The sequence below is a fragment of the Colius striatus genome, chromosome 3 (assembly GCF_028858725.1).
Source record: "Colius striatus isolate bColStr4 chromosome 3, bColStr4.1.hap1, whole genome shotgun sequence".
Classification (NCBI taxonomy): domain Eukaryota; kingdom Metazoa; phylum Chordata; class Aves; order Coliiformes; family Coliidae; genus Colius; species Colius striatus.
This window is the reverse complement of record NC_084761.1, coordinates 37,713,960-37,732,949: the sequence shown is the minus strand read 5'-3', so window position 1 is coordinate 37,732,949 and position 18,990 is coordinate 37,713,960. Positions and strand designations below refer to the sequence as shown.

At 41.9% G+C, this 18,990-nt stretch overlaps 1 protein-coding gene across 6 annotated transcripts in view; it reads right to left on the bottom strand.

Annotated features, from left to right (window-relative positions):
• The window catches only part of KLHL8 (kelch like family member 8), a 28,650-nt gene extending 9,953 nt beyond the window's left edge, over window positions 1-18,697 (bottom strand). For 2 of the 6 annotated variants that reach the window (XM_061992681.1, XM_061992680.1), the window contains exons 1-5: window positions 18,628-18,697; window positions 10,292-10,610; window positions 4,696-5,244; window positions 2,010-2,196; window positions 1,177-1,320 (exon numbers count right to left, since the gene is read on the bottom strand). In XM_061992681.1, the coding sequence (XP_061848665.1) occupies window positions 1,177-1,320; window positions 2,010-2,196; window positions 4,696-5,244; window positions 10,292-10,504 (1,093 nt within the window). In that variant the 5' untranslated portion in view covers window positions 10,505-10,610; window positions 18,628-18,697. Of the gene's footprint in view, window positions 1-1,176; window positions 1,321-2,009; window positions 2,197-4,695; window positions 5,245-6,187; window positions 6,287-10,202; window positions 10,248-10,291; window positions 10,611-18,627 lie in introns of those variants that run through there. The other 4 variants (XM_061992682.1, XM_061992686.1, XM_061992684.1 and 1 more) reach the window with 4 other exon arrangements.
• Between the last annotated feature and the right edge of the window lie 293 nt (window positions 18,698-18,990).

Genomic DNA, 18,990 nt, shown 5'->3' with positions numbered 1-18,990 from the left:
TTGGCAATATGTCACTTCCGTAATATCCCTGCCTACATGGAAACAAATAATTCAAATAAAGGTTAGTTTTCAAATGTTTTCAATATCAAGATTTTAGTAAGTACAGATTGTATAATTTTTTATGTTGTACTCAACCAGAGATCTGGTCTAATGTGGACTTAGCTTGAAATACATGGACAAAAATCCTTCCATAACTTGAGTACTACAGGTCAGATCAGTTTTGGTCATTTCTATCAATCTCTCTGGATTTTCTATGGGGAAAAAAACAAAAATCTCTGCTCTGCTGCTGAAACAGAGGGGCTACTGTGTACAAGGAAATGTTGTATCAAGGGTGCTAAGCTGCTCAGGACTACACAGAACTGGTTTCAGAAGATAGAGACTGAAAAAAATAAAGGTAGGTCTGCTCTTGAAAGAGTTACGGTCTTAGTAACTTGCCAGTATGGATTTAAGTGTGAAGGAAGCCAGTATGAACACTAGCAAATTCTGTGTGTCTCTGCTGTGTAAGGTCATTTCTTTATAAATGGATTAAAACAAAATAAATCACCTGTAAAGGCTATACACAATTCACAGAATTATAGAACAGTTGGGATTGGAAGGGACCTTTAAAGGTCCTCTAGTCCAGCCCCCCTTGCAATGAGCAGGGACATCTTCAAATATATCTGGTTTTTCAGAGCCCCAACCAACCTGATGTTTGAACATTTCCAGGAATGGGGCATCTACAACCTCTCCGGGCAACTTTTTCCAGTGTTTCGCTACTCTCATTGAAAACTGTCTAAACTGATCCTCTCTTACTTTAAATCCGTTACATCTCATTCAGTTGTTACAGGGACTGCTAAAAAGTCTGTCCCCATCTTTCTTATAATCCCCCTTAAGTATGAAAGGGCTGCAATAAGGACTCCTTGGAGCCTCCTTCAGTCCCATCTCTTTCAGTTTGCAGTAGCGTCTTTTCAATAAGCATGCTCTCAAATTGTTTCAGAACCTAAAATCCCTTCATCGTGGGGAAGATTTACTACACTGATTGTTTCAGAACCTAAAATCCCTTCATCATGGGGAAGGTTTACTACATTGAAGAACATCAACAGTTAAGCCATGGATTTATTTAGTGAAAGTACCCACTCCAGCAGAAGGAGCAAACAAGTGCTCTTTGAGTAGGCCTGCTTGAATAGGGTTACTGACCTCCCACAGAAATCACACCCACGTGCCTTCTCCTGCTGTTCATTTCTGGGCCAAAGAACCACTTGTTCTTACTGATAGAGTAGCATTCAATGCTGCGGAATGGGTCACCAGATCCACCTCTACCACCAACACAGAACAGCACACCTGAAGAAGACAACACACGTTCCCAGAAAACTCACAGGACAATGGGGGAGAAAGTTGTGTAGCAGAGTGAACTGGAAATTATGTAGCTTAGGAGAAGTCGTGTTTCATTTTAAGGGGCAGGGTCACTGCCCTGCATAACTGGATGCTGGACTTTGGCCTTTGCTTGGCATGCTGCTATGGCAATTAACTAGCTATGCTTTTTGCAAAAAGTATGCATATTTTAAATATGCTTTCCATGGTTTTGCTTGGGGAGATTAAACAGATGGAGTGATGAATATAACAATGTAAAAAATAGGATTTGCTGTCAAATATTCATCACCTTTGGTGTAGCTTACCCAGAGTTTAAAAGTTAGGTCAATCTTCTTGCCCCAAAAGGTAAGTGTCTGCTGTTTTGGGAACAGCTTCAAGCATAGCATAGTGCCTGGTAATAACACACTTAACAGCTCTAGCTTTAATACAGATAGAGATGATCAGGATAAATCAATCATGCTTTACAGAAAGAAAAGGGCTGCTAAAGTTCTGCTAGGAAAAGGCAGCACATTACCTAATTACCAGAGAGATGGACAACGGCTTTCCCAATTGTGCATCACACCATTAACCATTTCCACCAAGCTATCTAACCCTGCAGGGATGTGCTGCCTTTTCTCCACACCACTCCCTATGGGGTAATCAGACACACATTTAATTACCAGCAGTCTGCTTCCTTGGTGTTGTGCGAATGGAGTACTCAAAGTCTGGCACTGCCCTGCTGCTCAGGTGAAGGTGGTAGTTTCTTGCTTCATCCAGCAAATCCCTACATTTTAGATTCTGCTTGACAATCTCTTCCTTTGCCACAACACCCATAAGGAAACAAATGGGCAAGAGAGGCAGCCGTACCTGACAGAAATGAACACAGTTGGAGTAACTGGCTGAATTGGCTGAGGCTCACCATTTACAGCGATGCACGTGTACCAGAGGGCAGCTCCTGAGCCAGCTGCCCACTCTACGCTCTTCCCTGAGAAGAGCAGCTTTCATATTTGTCTTCCAAAACAACAACATCAAGTTCTTTTTAGTGACAAACATCTGCTATAACCATTCACATTTAAGCAGCAGTAAAGAACCGTCTCTGTGCACCGGCAGCAGCAGGGCCCTCACCAGCACAGCCTGTGGCAGGGCAGCCTGCCCACATTGTGCATGTGCTGTCTAGAAGGACTTGCCACGCCAGCACAAGAGGGCTTTTGCTAGAACAGTTCATTTGCTTTGGGTGGTAAGTCAGATAGGAAACACTGTCAGCAGGAACCAAGTGTCTCCTACCTTAATAAAGAGGTACTGCCTTTCTCTGGTGTGGACATGACAGACTACAGGATTAAAAAGAAAAAAAAAAAAAAAAAGATTGAAAGCTAATTGTTTCCTTTCTGTGGTTCCCCAGAAGAAAGCTGGTAGCTTGAAGGCCGCCCAGAGCAAGCACCAAGGACAGGGCAGACCTGAAATAAGGTCAGTCTCTCCAAAACTGCCTTGAAGTGCCCTTCTCTCCAGTCAGGTATTTCAGCAAACCTTTCACTTATTCTTGTGAGAGAAACATTGAGGAATGCAAGTACAATCAGGTGAAAAGGTGTCCCAAGTGTTAGCAGGGAGGAAATGAAGTAAACCACCAGCTGACTTCCTAAGATTTGGAGTCAAGGCTCTCAAGCAGCTCCCAGTTTGCTCAGCAGCAATGGCAAAGGAGAAGTCCAGTGTCTCCAGTGTTTCTCAGAGAAGCAGTATGGTGCTATTATATGGCTGACCAGAGTCCCTGTCTTTAGGTAAGCAAGTGTCTTAGCCAGTTCTTCCTTACCCATTTGCTTTCAGTCCCACTTACTCCTTTACTTTTGCCTGGCATATTTTATGTCGACTAAAAGCACCACTCTGCTGATAAGACTCACAAGGTTAGTGCTGCTGTAAGGACTCGAGGCTGACAAATTCAGAGCCTCATGATAACAGCGCAACCTGTGGGGCTGATTATGATGTGGATAATAACTGTTGATAAGCCCAGTCACATTTTCTGCTAGCAATAATGTTGACATCAACTTATCGCTCCATATAGTCTGGCAAATAACTCAGATTTACAGTAAGGGGTTTACTTTTTCATTGCTTCCTTCTAGACTCTGGTTTCCATGAAATAAAGCTGTTACTCTTATCTGCTGGCACAACTGAACAGCAAGAAGAAATCTGATTTTTTTTTTATATCAAATTATATGGTCTGTAAATGTAATTATTCATTTATTTTAATTAATTACATTACTATTAAAATAATTATTATTTCAATTAATATTTAACTTCTAATGCTAAAGAAAGGGTTTCTTTTCACCAAAACTCACGTGCTAATCTAGATGAATATAGAGGGTTTAGGAAGACAGTTAATAAACACAAGTGATCTTTTACAAAAAAATGTGAAGGTGCTGTGTGAAGGCAATGACAGCAGTTTGTTAGTGGACCTCTTGTTACTCATGTGATGTCAATGTTAGCAATTCTGCCAAATGCAAAATAAACTTGTTGGAGTTCAGTGACAACTGACAGCCTGGTTGATGGTAAGACACACAGGGCACATGGCATGTAGCTTCCTCCTCCTCAGCACAGGTTCTCCACAGCTGTCTCAAATGCTGCATTTTAAACTCCTCCAACTAGTACAGAGGGAGTTTGGGTAACTGAGTGCCTAACACTTTGACAGGACAAGGTCTGATGGGTGCTTAAATACATTCTGTGGAGTGACCATTTCATACCTGTATGCATTTCTTTCAGAAGCAGTGGACTCACATCAAGCCTAGAAGATTAAATTGCAAACTCCTTTCAGATCTTACTACAGGTAACCAGCAGTGCTAGTCTAATAAGCATTAAAGGGTCTAGCATGTGTTGCCTAGGGCTAACATATCCTGGTCCTCTCTTAATTAAATACATGGAACATTCTAAAAGTAGCATGACTTGATATCACACATCTCTGTTACTATTTTACTTTCATGCCATGTGAAAAAAAACTCAAGAGCTTTGCTTTGCTTTCTTAGGTACAAACAGTTACCAGCAAGGGAAGTGAGCATTTCAGGCTGTAGTAATCAAACCAAATGAAATAATGGCTTTGTTCTCCACTACGTGTAAATCAAAGAAGTTTCTGCTCTAACACAGATGCAGCTTTTTGTTGTCTCCATTCCCCCCAGACATAAGCATAAATTGAGTACCCTTTTCTCTAAAGAAACTGGAGAATATGACTTCATCTTTATAGTCAAGAGACTTAAGCTGCATCAATTCACAATGGTGAGTACCAGATGAGGCAACAACTGCTAAGAACACTTTTCATTTTGAGATCTACCCAAGTACAAACAGCTGATGATGCAACAAAAGCACCAGCACCTCGGTCTGCCCTACCTGTGCAAGTATTTCATCCAGCCACGTAGCATGATGCTGTGGATTGGCTAGCAGCCACTTGATAGCAGCGTTGTAAACTTGCTTTTCATTTTCAATATTCAGGTCGCTGGAGGACAGGAGCTTATGGAGGTGCTGTGGTGACATGCTCACAAAGTCTTCGCACTCCACCACCTCTGTAAAATGTTCGCATGCGTACTGATCGGCCATATCCATTAAGTCAATACGGTTGTGAGTCTCTGCAAATGCCCTGACTGCTAGGCAGTTGGAGGGGTGGAAGTGCAGCTTCATGTATTCACAGCATGCCTTTGCCACCAGTTCCACCTGAAGAATGCAAGCAGCATACAAGAGCGGCTGGACATTATCCACTGTCAAGGTAAGCCGGGAGGAGTACACAAACTTCACGAGGTCTTCTATTGCATCGCCATCAAAGTCCTTGATCTCAATCAATGTCTGCTTGGCTTCAGCCATTTCTGAGAGAAACATGGCTCTGAAGTAAGGGATAACACAAGCCAGCACCAGCTTGTGGCAGGAGATAAGCTTTGAACCAACCTGAAAAAAAAGAACAAAAACCCCTCAATCTTTTACTGGAGTGTCAGTTTCAGCTGTGAAAGGATGGACAGTTAAGCTGAAATAATTCTGAACTCAATATGCATTGAGCTACTGTCTTCTATTCAAACAAAGTAACTACGTTTGCCCTGTACTTCTGACATGAGATCAGTGAATCCCAAGCAGATCTGAGTTGTAACTTGGCCACCCGAGTAAGGCAAAGGCCATAACTCAAGGAAGCAATAGCATAAACACAATAAACTTTCTTTTCATTTTTTAAATGAAACATCCTTAGGAACCTTCTAGATGCATCTAGGAGACAGGAGGAGACTGCTAGGCACTTGTTTATGTGTATTCAGTGACTTGAAAGGACAGGGTGAGGAATTATAAAGTGACATTTTTAGATTGTTTAATTTAAACCTCTGGACTTTTATGACTTGAGGAATTGATAACGCTGCGTATAGAAGCAAATTCATGTAAACTGCAGTAATGACAGCTATCACAGGGATTATTAAAAGTTACCAATCACTTCAGGATTTTCAGCTTTTCATAGCCACAAAAGAATACAGTATTTCCTACAAAGACAAGGTATTCTTCAAAATTCAGATCAGAAAGCACAAAATAAACTTTTCGCTTACCAAATTCTAGAATTCAATTACATTACAAGAGAATGTAAATACTGAAGGTAAATGAGCAATCTGCAACCTATTTGTGTCTCACAAGCACTTTCTTACATCTTTTGTCATTCTGCAGTCTGCACTAACATAAAAGGATGGCTGAGTTGTGCAACCAGTTTCCCTGACAGACTCGTGTTACATGTTCATTTTCAGATGTAGGAGCTGTCTTACAGTTAAAAAAAAGGATATTATTAAAGGACAATTAGGAGTTTTTTCTAGCTCAATACACATTGCTCTACCCTTTTTAAAAACATGTATTATCCACACACCTGGTGAGCACTGAGTGCAGAAGGCAAACACACTGGAAGGAGAAGAAAAGATGGATGGTTTGGTGTACGTCAATTAGACCGTTTCAGAAGGAGCAAATCATAGACCTATCAAATGAACAAAAAAGCAAAGCAACAGGAGACCATCTGGTCTGCATGTGCAGCTCTCCACCTTCTACTAAGGAGCTGTTCATTGACAGTAGCAGCACAGTAGGTGAAATTCCTAATTTTAACTCTTTGAAACAGAGGATGTCTCCCTGTGTATTAAACAAAGAATGGATGCTAAAAAAGATGCTATTTAAGGAAAGCTCCTAGGCCATTCTCACCTTCAGCGATTCCTATTTTGGCCATCATCCTACTCTCTGAATTCTTTTGAATTAAGTAGCTTCACTATTTTACCTAAATCTGTTCAAACATCTAGTATGTTCTTGGTATTTCGAACTCAAAGTTCTGCCTCAGTTATTAACTATCACACTTTAAGAGCCAGCTGACAATGCTGATACCATGATTACTCACAATCAGAGGTCATGAACAAAACTGAAAAGTAATTATTCTTAAAACATGAGAAATGTCTGAGCATTGCAGAAAGAAAAGTTCATATCATCATTATGGTTGGAAAAGACCTGTAAGATCATCAAGTCCAAGCACTAGTCTCACACTGCCAAGCCCATCACTAAACTAAACCATGTCCCTCAGCACTTCATCTACGCACCTTTTGAGTATCTCCAGGGATGGTGACTCCACTTAGTAACCCTCTGGGCAAAAACATTCTTCCTAATGTTGAACCTAAACCTCTCCTGGTGCAACTCGAACCCACTTCTTTGTGCCCTATCATTCAATACTGGACACCTCACATCCCCACACCTCACTATACTCCCCTTCAGGTAGTTGTAGAGAGTGATCAAGTCTCCTCTCAGTCTTCTCTAGGCTAAACAACCCCAGCTCCCTCAGCCATTCCTCATAAGACTTGTTCTCCAGATCTTTCACCAGCTTTGTTGCCCGTCCCTGGACACACTCCAGCACCTCAGTGTCTTTCCTGTAGCAAGGGAGGCAGAAATAAACACAGTATTTGAGGTGAGGCCTCACCAGTGGGGAACAATCACTTCCTTATTGCTGCTGGTCACACTATTTCTGATACAAGCCAAGATGCTGCAGGGACCACCTCGCAGGATGGGATTCACGGACCACGCATCAGACCAATACGATCAATGCAGAAGTCTTTTATTTTAGCATTCAATCACATTATAGATATTATTCTTTTCTAAATAACATGGTGTAATCTATTATGATTGTATAGCTCAGTCTACCATGCTCTGTTCATGCACCTAATAGCAAAATGTGATTTATTAAGCTTAACTATGATCATATCTTGATCAGTTTCTACATTCTTTTACCTAATTTCTGTTTTAAGCTTACACAGTTTCTTTCCCACACACAGCTGCCTTCATATCTACATTCTAATAAGCAACTCATCTTTCACTATTCTTTAGGCCCATTGTTCACTGTCTGATATAGCCAAAGTCTGAGGCCTGCATCTGATGCCTGTGTCTGAGCCTAATGCAGCTTACGATCTCATATAACCAAAGTCTGGGTGGGCCACATGTCCATTTTCCTTCAGGTACACTGCTACAGGATACCATTGGCCTTCTTGGCCACCTGGGCATGCTGCTGGCACACGTTCAGCCGGCTGTCAATTAACACCCCCAGGTCCTTTTCTGCAGGACAGCTTTCCAGACACACACCCCCAAGCCTGTAGTGTTGCATGGGGGTTGTTGTGGCCCAAAAGCAGGACCCAGAACTCGGCCTTGTTGAAACTCATGTGATTGGCCTCAGCCCATTGATCCAGCTTGTCCAGGTCCCTCTGAAGAGACTTCCTGTCCTCAAGCTGATCTACATACCCGCACAGTTTGGTGTCACCTGCAAACTTGCTGAGGGTACACTCAATCCTCTCACCCAGATCACTGATAAAGATGTTAAACAGAACAGGTCCCAGCACTAAGCCCTGGGGAACACCACTGTTCAGCAGCTACCAAAGGGATTTAACTCCATTCACTGCAACATTCTGGGCCTAGCCTTCCAGACAGATTACCACCCAACAGTACAGATGTTATCCAAGCCATGGACAGCCATTTTCTCCAGGAGGATGCTGTGGGAGACTGTGTCAAAGGCCAGGAAGACCATGTCCACAGCCTTCTCTCATCCACTAAGCAGGACACCTTGTCATAGAAGGAGATCAGATTGGTCAAACAGGACCTGCCCTTCATAAAGCCATGCTGACTGGGCCTGAACCCTTGGTCGTCCTGTATATGCCTCACAATGGTGCTCCATAACCTTCCTCAGCACTGAGGTCAGGCTGACAGGCCTGTAGTTCCCAGGATCCTCCTTTGGGCCCATCTTGTAGATGGGTGTGACATTTGCCACCCTTCAGTCCTCTGGGATCACTTTGCTCAAGGCAGCCTCCAACCATCATGTCCCTCACAAGACCTTCTTTGTTTGCAAACACTAGGTTGAGCAAGGTGCCTTCCCTTGTTGGCTCTCTCACCAGCTGCAAGAGGAAATTGTATTCCAAGTTGAGCACTAAAGAAAGTTCCAGTTCAAGATACAGTTACTAGTTACCTGAAAATCAGAGATTTAGGAAGGCTTATGGTAAGATGCACATAGGTTGTACATCTCTAGCCTCCACAGATAACATCCTCTACCTGAGGACTGGAATCCAATTCATGAACTCTAATATCCTTAAATTACCAAAGTAGCTCCACACAAATAATAAAAATAAACCCTAATACAAACCTAACTTAGGGAAAGTTAAATTGCAGACGCAGTAAAGTGTATTTTTCAATCCAAGTTTCCTTAGCAGAAATATGCATTTATCTGCATTTCTAAAATAAAGCTTTGTGCCTTCTTTCCAAGAGTGTGTGGAAAAGGAGAAAGCAGAGGATGAGGTCAAGAAAAGGGAAGTGGAGGGTTGTTAAGAGTTCTGACATTAACCTTCTTCCCCAAAATGTCTTTCAAAATGACAGATTTAAAGAGACTTGATGATGAGCTCTCGGGTAAGTTCTGTTTCCTGGCTCTCAGGCTGTCTGGATCAGCTTCAGTGTTCTGTGAGCACCACTCAACCGTTATGAGCCACTGGACCTGCTCACTGTTGCACCTAGTGCCTGTCAACTAATTTAATATCTGCTGTGAAGCAGATAAAATGTTCTTGTTTATTCTACTCACATTGTCCACTGGGGCAGAAGAGTGAGAAACCCACTTCCTCCCAGAGACTTCTATTGTCTCCCAAGCATTTTAGAATTATGAGAGGGGGGCATCATCTGTCAAGGACTTTCTTCCCTGTTAATATCTAATAGTAGAAGTGGTAGGCAAACAATTTCTCCTAAAGGTATCTGCCATTTGTTCTTTGGTACAGCAGCTATACTTCATTTCTTTCTCTTAAATATCTTGCACCACTAAGATGTCTAGCTAATCAATTCTTAATATTTGTAGGTGCTGACAACCACTGTTACTTGTGCTAGATATAAATCTACTGTGATCAGGATGTAAGTAATATACAGCTGAGTTACAAAGAATGTGATAAAGTAACGCTATGAAAAATTCATAAAACTGGTTTCCTCCTCCTCCCTTACTCCTTGATCAGCTGTAGAACATAATTGTCTGGAGATTAGGGTTTTTTCCTTCCTTTGAGAATGTTGGAAGTTAGATTTGTTCCAGAAATTCTGTTTGCCAGGAAAGATCTATAACAACACAGAATGCAGAAACAGAGATAAAATTAGAGATGAAAATGTGTGAGAATAAGGATGCTACCAGCAGCTGTCACTGCACAATAGTAAGCTGATCAACTGTGGGAACTTGCTTTAAAAGACAAGTTGAGTGAGGTCAAAGTCAGGTACTTCCTCTCTCAAATTGTCAATAATTTAAGAGTTTACATTTCAGTTGTAAACTTCCTAAATAGCAAAAGGAACCCTTGAGTCTATCTAGAGATGCCTCAGACCTAACAGGTATTCCAGGGCTTTCATACCCCTGCCGAAATTCACAGCCACTTCCAGCACACTTATTTGTAGCTTAATCTTCAGACTGTTAAACACAATGGTTGTGTGACAAGATCACCTTCAGTGTAACATCACAGAGTTCTCCAGCTTCAAAGAAGTGAAGAAGAGAGCTGTGAAAATCCTTCCAAGCCTCATTTGCCTCAAAGACAAAGATGTCGTCTTCAGTGTCACTGTTGGGAGACCTAGTTCGCTGTTGCTGCTGCTGTTGCTGCCTTTTTCCCTTTATCAGATGTTGTTTTGCCTGCTCTGGCACCATGGACTCTGAAGCCATTGGCTGTTTCTTCTTACACTGTGAATCTTCAAAAACTCCTGCCAAGATAAAATCCAGCCCATCAAGGAGTCAAGTCCTAAAATGCAGTTAAGTTCTGTTCATCTTCCTGTTAAAAAACACAAACATCAACAAAAAAGAGTAGATGAGACATTAGGTACTGCTAGGACCTAACACTTTCATGACACATTATAAACACTATCTGTAATCTTACTTGGGGAAGGTGGAGAGAGAAGAAGGGGGAAAAAAGACTCACAATCAAGAATCCTACATGGTACCTTTAGGAAAAGTCACTGTTCATGAACTTGTTACCCACAGTTCTTGAAAAAGTCATGAAAAAGAAAAGGCAAAGATGTATCTTTCAACATTCCTGATCTCACTGCTGCAGATGGCAGATCACAGTTGTGCTTCTTTGGTCCCTAAATAGCACCTCTGATCATTGCTGCCCCAGATAGATGACTGATCTGAGCCCGACGAGTGTTGTGATTCCATACATACTTATTACTCAGCTTTTCTAAGTCTCTTCAAAAGCTCAAGCAATCCTTAAGTGTTCTGAGAATTTATGCAAATACAAGCAAAATATTAAAAGCTTCTACAGAGCTACAGAACAAGAATTTATACTAACAGAAAAATCTTGTAAGGAAAAGTATTTCCTTTTAATTAGCAACTTTATAAATCCAACAGACTGATATTTAAAACATCGAAATGAGTGTTTGCTCCTGCTTGCTAGCTTTTGCTTTAGATTGTTCACCTAGCTTAGCTGAAGATATTTAAGATGTATACAGCTCAGACTAAAGGAATCTTAGCTATCATAGTTTTCCCAGGGCTGAGAGACAAATCAGGGATACTACAGACAATAGGGAGAAGACTTTTTCTGCTTCTGTCACTCAAATACTTCACCCTTCCCACTTTAATGAGCTTCAGTTGAGCTTGAGGTCCACCTTTCTATTTGTAAAAAAAAAGTTAAGCAGTAGGGAAGAGCAAATTTTTTTTCCAGTTCAGTAACATATTTTAGATAAAAGTCTGTGTGTCTAAAAGCCAGGAAAGCCAACTGAGTGACATCCACATGCCTCATGAAAGAATCGGATGTCTACAAGAAAAAGCAAAATACTGTTTGAATTCAAGGAGTTACTGATTCAGCTTACAAGCAAGAGTTCTGTTGGATTTTGCCAAGGGAAACAAATGGGTTTGTAAGGTTTTAAGACAAAGTCTCTGGAGAGCATATTTAGTAGCATCTTCCTCTCTTAGACACTAGCTTTATGTTTTCTGGTTAATTTATTACGCACTCATTCTTCATGCTATGCTAAGAGTTGATGATCACTGCAGTTCAGTGGTTTCTGCTCATAGACTCTGGTGTTTAAGTGGACTGCCTGAAGTAAACTCCTCTAAAATAAAAATGCAAGTCTCATTTCTGGGAGCAGAGCTGATTTTCTTCTGGCATATTCTGAAAGTGTGCCTTACTAAAGTGCCTCTTACTAAATCTACAAACCCTTATGCATTGGTACCAGAGAAAGAGCAGGAAGTGACTTGAGGGGATCATATTCATTCCTGCTGTAGATCACAGGATTGTTGCCAGCTCTATACCCAGTGTGGTGACAAGGCTGTTGGCTGCACTGGGCCAGGCAGGTTAAAGTAAGATCAAACCTGCCTAGAATATCCACTAATGGTGCTGTAAGCAAGGTATCTTTCTTACAGTTCTTCCTTTCTTGCCTTTTTCAAGGCAATTCTTCCCTTCAAAGGTATCTACAAAAAAAGATCTTCTTCCAAAACCACAAACTAACTCAAATATATGAATCACAGGATATTTATAGTTTACATTAAGGAATATCTTTTTCTACTGAAAAGTTCAATTATGCCACATTTGACAAATTACTATACTGAGATCTTTTTTTATAGCTCCTTAGGAGAAAAAAAAAAATCTTAACATTTTGGGCCTCCTTTTAACTTCAAATTAATCCTCCACTATTGGTACTCTCCACCTTTGCTTTGTTAACGTGCCCTTTGAAGAAGGCACTATTATCACTGAGGTATGGAGCTAACACTGAGCTTTAGAGGCAACCTACTGAAATTACAAAAGTGAACACAGACAAGCAAGATGAAAAAGAGAGAGGTGAAATGCTGTACAAAGGTTTTGAAATGCATCATGTATTATTCATTCAGATGTAAGATACAACATCTTCAACCTACACTTTCAAGGTAGTAGTTATTTTGGTCCTTAACTCTCACTTCACCGCTCCCTAGCTGCTCACATCTAACAGCCAAGGAGGCACACTGCCTTCAGACCAAACTGCCACTGACTACTAAATGTTAGTGGCAGCTCCCAAGCCATAAAGCTTTTCCCCCTGACATATATGCTACATGTATCCTCATGCTTTAACTGCACATACGCTTTTCAAAACTATTCTGTCTCCCCATCAAAGAGCTTGATGGTAGAGGTTTTACTTATTGTGGACATACCATTGTAAACACTAATACAAAACCCGTGAGTCTTCAGATAAATCGGTACTGTTGTGGTGACTTTTTTTTATGTTTTATATAAACTGCACAATAGCACAAATGCCAAATGTCACTGACTTTAAACAATGTGTTTCATCCATATCTGACAATTACATCAAATGAAGTCTTGGGAGATCCTCCAAGCTCTCAACTTTAAGAAGCAGAGAGCATATTTAGATTTATATGTTTAGTACATACTGAATACATATTTGATATCACAGGGAAAGAAACTAGAAATCACACCAGAGGAGACCAAGGCCATTCCTCAGGTGCACAGCCATAGACAGGAGAATCTCATATACATGGAAGCTCCCAGCATGACAATATCAGATAAGGGTATGGGAACATGAGAACAAGTCAATTACTGTTCCTCAGGTAAAATGAAGTTTCAGCAACATACTAAAAATTAACATGCTTAATATAACCTTAAGTAAATATTCAGATAGCAATAGTCTGACACACATCAGTTTGTTTTTGGTGAGACTTTGTTACAGATAATAATCATAGAATCATAGAATGGTAGGGGTTGGAAAGGACCTTTAAGAGATCATCTAGTCCAACCCCCCTGCACAAGCAGGTCAACCTAGATCAGGTCGCATAAGAACATGTCCAGGTGGGTCTTGAAGACCTTCAAGGAAGGAGACTACACAACCCCTCTGGACAGCCTGTTCCACTGCTCACTCTCACAGTGAAATAGTTTTTTCTTATATTTAAATGGAACTTTATGTGTTCCAGTTTCATCCCATTACCTCGTCCTGTTGCTACCTACTATAGAAAAAAGGGATGTCCCAACCTCCTGACACCCACACTTTAGATATTTATAAATGTTGATAAGATCTCCCCTCAATCTCCTCTTCTCCAGACTAAACAGCCCCAGTTCCCATAGCCAGAAAAATAGTATCTTATGTAAGATTTTTATTCTTCCCCCAAGTCACCAATTCAGGAGCATCTTGTTCCTGTGGTACATTTCTGCCACTCAAATCTTTTTAGCTATCTAAACAAACCATCATCTACTATGTTAAATACTATACTTAGCTTAAATTAAGGTAAGTCAAAAGCCAGTACCATACTTAACGTCTGTAAAGAGACAGTCTTACCAACACAGTGCACTAAAGGAGTTAAACACAAAGAGAAGTAATACTACAGATGCAAAACAGGGTATGAAGATAACGTACTATAGTGTGTAATACAATCTATCATAACCCACATAGAAGGAGAGAACAGATGTTTCATTTGCAGAAAATACTGTTTTGGGCTGATCTTAATGCTTAGCTATAGGCCTTCACTGTTATCAGATTTTAAACAGAAGTGAGTGGTGTTCAAAGCTAAGATATTCGGCCTTGGTTGGAAGTACATGAATTAAAATCAAGAAATTGATTTTAGTTTCTTGGCCCTTGGTTCCTCCTGGGGCTTTGGCCAAGCTTCAGGTGGTATCTCAACAAAGAGTGAGACCAGATGTTCCGCCAACAAAGCTATGTAAGATTGTTTATTCAACAATATAAAAAGCTGGACCTTCTTACAATGACTTTGACCTCACCTACAGGTGGACATACTGAATAGGAGGTCCTAAGTGCTGGGACAGGCTCTCCAAACCCTTGCTGCAAATGGGGCTCCTCAGTGATTGTAGATCTGGATAACTGTAATGTATCAATAGGGCGATTGGTGATGTATCTTTCTTAATCACTATTGCTATTCTCATGTAGTAATGCTTAGCTGCATTACCTTGCTTATGCTCTTCGCTGCTTGGAAGTAAGAGTGTTATAAGCTTATTGTTGTACCTGAATGCTGTATTGGATTTTCTGTAACATTTTAAAATAGAAAGTAAAGTAATCTTTCCATTGGTGTCTGTGTCCTTTCCACTGCCTCCCATCATTTGGCAAAACACTTTCTCATATTGGCAATTAAATCATCTAGCCTCCATACAGTCTAGTATTTGGACTACACTAAGAGTGTAAGCAGTGCAGAAAGCTACTGACTCTAAGGAACCTACAGAAAGTACCTCATTTATAACATCATCTGTTACTCCTTGTAGACAGTTGCTTGACACTTTCCATGAAGGAATAATTGTCTGAATAAAAAAAAGCCAAAACCAAACCACACATTGTTTATAGCTCATCATTGTTTGCTGACAGCAGGTCAGCAATTTTCTCAATCAAGTTAAGTATTTAGAAATACTGATATATGCTTTTCCCAGAATGTAGCTGTTCCAGGCCTCAGAGTTGTTGTACTGGTCCTCAGGCAGGAGACTGAGACTCCCCTTCTGGCTATCCCTCACTAACAAACTTAGAGAAGCAAGCAGGGATGGGAGATCAGAGCACAAGCATGTTATCTTACATCTGCTGCATAACATTCCAAGGTGAAGTAATTTTGATTCAGACAGTCTAGATAACTCCGAATCAGGTGTAAAACTAAAGTCACATGGAGTCCTTATGTTTTATGTTCAACAGAGGTAAAATACTTTGAACAATTTTGAAGCAAAAAGAAATGGATTAAATTAGACAGTGGAAGGACTTGAATGAACATTGCTCTGTTTTTCTCTGTAATGAAGTCAAACCCCAGGAATCCTGGCTGAAACAAAACCAAGACTGCCACTTAACTGCAACTAGGCAGGACTCTGGTGAGAAATGTTATGACATCTGTAAATCTAATGCTCTTTATGAGCAGTGGTGCTGCAGTCCAAGAGAAACTGAGATACAGGTGAACTTTCACTAACTGTCCTGTATGTAATTTTGGTTACCCATCTACAAGATGAACAAAAATCACAGCACAATCAGTGCAGAGAAGGGCAGCTAGCCTCACTTGGAAAACAGAAGGGATTTTAATTGAAGGAGACAAGAAATTTGCCTTCTGCAAATGCAATCTTTGTAGCCCTGTGAGAAAGGTTTTGGAAGTGACTTGAGTACAAACAGCCTGCTTGCATATAAATATATACAAGTTTGTACATGTGTAAAACTAACTTGTCTAATGCAGAGTCTGATGAGTCTCTCTGGATAAGTATACACTAGTGCTGCTGACCCCAAGATTAGATAAGCATAAATAATGACAAGATCTTATCAGGCTTAATCTAGCTAACAGAACAAGTCTAGCTGCTGTCCTGTGTTGTACTAAGAAAACTTGAACATTTGACAAGAGGGTAGTTCACGAAGCTATAGCAGAGACAGAGGGATAGCAGTGGGAAGGGCAGGAGGCAGATGCAGTGCAAACTGCAGCCAAACAGCAGCTTTGCCAGGACCCCCACAAGCAGCTGTTTGCTGCTTAGTCTAGTTACAGCTGCATCAAGAAGGAATATGGCGGGGTGGCAGGGTGGAAGCAATAAAAACAGTGTAGAAAAACATTAGTGTCTCCCTTTCTCCATTCACCAATTTAATTAAAGGAGTTATGGAAATTTCAACCAAAACTCCTCAGATGTCCCTACTAATTAGCTCAAATCAGTCAACGTTGGAAAACGTGGGAAAGTGTAAGTTACATACTGTATTACAAGCCTAAACCTACTGTACTTGTCAGCATAAAGTTATTTTAACACAAAAAAAAAAGAAATCAGAAACTGGTTTAGCTTGTTTAAAACCACCAGAGTTTCTTTTGGAGAAATAAAAAAAAAATTTTTTTAGACAACACTAATATAAAATTCCTAGATCCTTTCAGTATTTCAAAGGTTCTTTGTACTAAAACCTGACATGTCTTATTGTTTTGTGTTATTTTTCACACAGGTAGTTCAGAAAACAGAAAAATTGCTACAGTTGGCACCATTTTTATCTGCTTCTATAAGCAAAATCCTCTCATTTACACAAATAGTGAATAAAGACTGCTCTTTCTTGGAAAAATGCAACCAAGAAATGACAGATAAGGTGTTCTGTAGAGCATAAAAAACACAGATAAAAACTCACTTTGGAAATAACTCTGCTAGCTGATCCCTTAATCGTGCTTCCTTTGACCCAACATATGAATATGCTCAACAAAGTTCTACTGAGATTTAACCCCACTTTCCATCAAATACCAGAAAGGCCAACTGTCTTCTGGGCTTTATGGGATGATAACTTGACAATTTTGTTCAATTTCGCATAATCAAAATGCGACAAACAACCTAACATGCCATGCTGTACTTAAGCTTGTTTATGCTTCAGAACAAACCATCAAAACCCATCAGAAGCCCCTGAACAGCAAAGAAGGACTCTGCTTTGCAGATACAGTTGCACCCAAGTGGCGATTTATTTATGCAAGGTAACCTTGCGAATACCCAAAAAGTCACACTTCCATAGCACCAGAGTTCACACAGAGATTATAGGGCAATTAGCCCAAACTAACTCAAAAGCCTCAGATGCAACTGCTTAAAGAAGGTGGCTGAAGCTGTTGCAGTTTAACCTCCACTACAAGCGGTTGAAACAGTACGTGATACCTCTGCTGTGATTTTAACTTGGTAACATTCAATGAGCTATTTTTCATGCTATGATACTATTCTGTAGTCTCATATGTGTGATGTGAATTTTTTCTTGATTATACTTTCTTTGCAATAGGCACAGAGAGCCAGGTATATCTAAGCTTTATGACTTCTACCACTGCAGAATACATAGGAATGACTAGGCAAAGGAGAAAATGCATATCTATTAACTAGAAGACCCTATTCAGTTTGTGAACTACCCCCACACCCCTATGGGTAAGAGTTTGATTAACTGATACCTCCCAGCAGCCGGCAAATAACTTGCTTGCATAGAGATGGGAAGATGTAACCTATCAAAGCAGGAAGGAAACTCAAGTAGGCAGCATAAATAGCTGGTGGGAGTCTGAGAAAAAAAGGAGAGGCTAAGAACTCCTGAGCATCTCCAAAGCAGCAACACGTAATTTCTTGCTCTTTTTTAACACAAAAAATCATTTGGCCCGGGTTAACTACAGTGAGTCTACTCGTTACCAATTACGAGATATTCATACTATGCTGACCAAGGCACTAGTTTCTCAGGCAGTGGTCTCCACAGCAGCAAACTACATACAGAACCTTGAAACGCAGGGACTCCCTGCTAGCTTTATTTGCGTGGTTTTGTCTCTGTGCTTGAATTGTATGGTAAGTAAGGGCTTCGCGGACACAGGACTCCACGGTGCCTCCCAAAGCATCGTCTCCCCCGGATGCTGAGGAGCCCGCTCCAGCAGCATGCCACTCTTGCGGGCTCTTGCAAGGGGCAAGATCCAGCCTTGGGTGACTTTCTCCAATTTCTGGTTAATTGACAAGAAATCGACGCTCAGTTTGGTCTCTGAAGATGGTCATGGCAATAACCGTTCACAACGAAAAGGGCGCCAGGCCTGTGCCCGGCCCGCGGCCGAAGGCGCGGCTCAGGGAGTGGGGCCGGGGGCCTGCCCGCCGGGTGGACCGGGCCTCGCGGGTTAGGAACTGGTGGGGGACTGCAAGGAGGCGGAGAAACTTTCTCAACCACCCGCTCCGAAGCAAGCGAGAGCCGTTACACCTGAGAGGAGGGGTCGAGTTACATAAAGGCGGGGGCAACCGACTATAGCGGTGTGGAGCGGCAATTGCAGGAGCGCGACCTCAGGGAAAAGGCCCAGGAAGGGGGATGCAGACTACTTGTGGGGGAACGGGGGGCGGTGGCGGCCTTGCCGGATGGGACAAGAAACCCGGTCTCACTCACCTACGCTGCTGCTGCCGCAGAGAGCCAGGTCCGGCGAAGGGCCGGGCCGGGCATGCGCCAAGCCGCGCCGAGAAGGGCGGGGCGGGCGCGGGGGCTGCAGCCGGCGGGAGGGTGGTTCCGCGTCCCGTTCCATGGGTCAGCCCGCCCTCCGGCGTGGGCTGCGGCCCGTGGGAGCCCCGCCGCGTCTTTTCTGCTGCCCACCTCCCCCCCCCCCCCCCCCCCCGCCCAACCCCGTTAGGAGGAGGAGAGGTTTGGCCCGGGTCCGCGCGGATTGTGCGGTTCTTGGGCGTTACAGGCGATCCGTGCGGGCTTGGCTGGGATGGGCGCTGCGTGCTGCCACGGAGCCGGGCCTGCCACGGCACC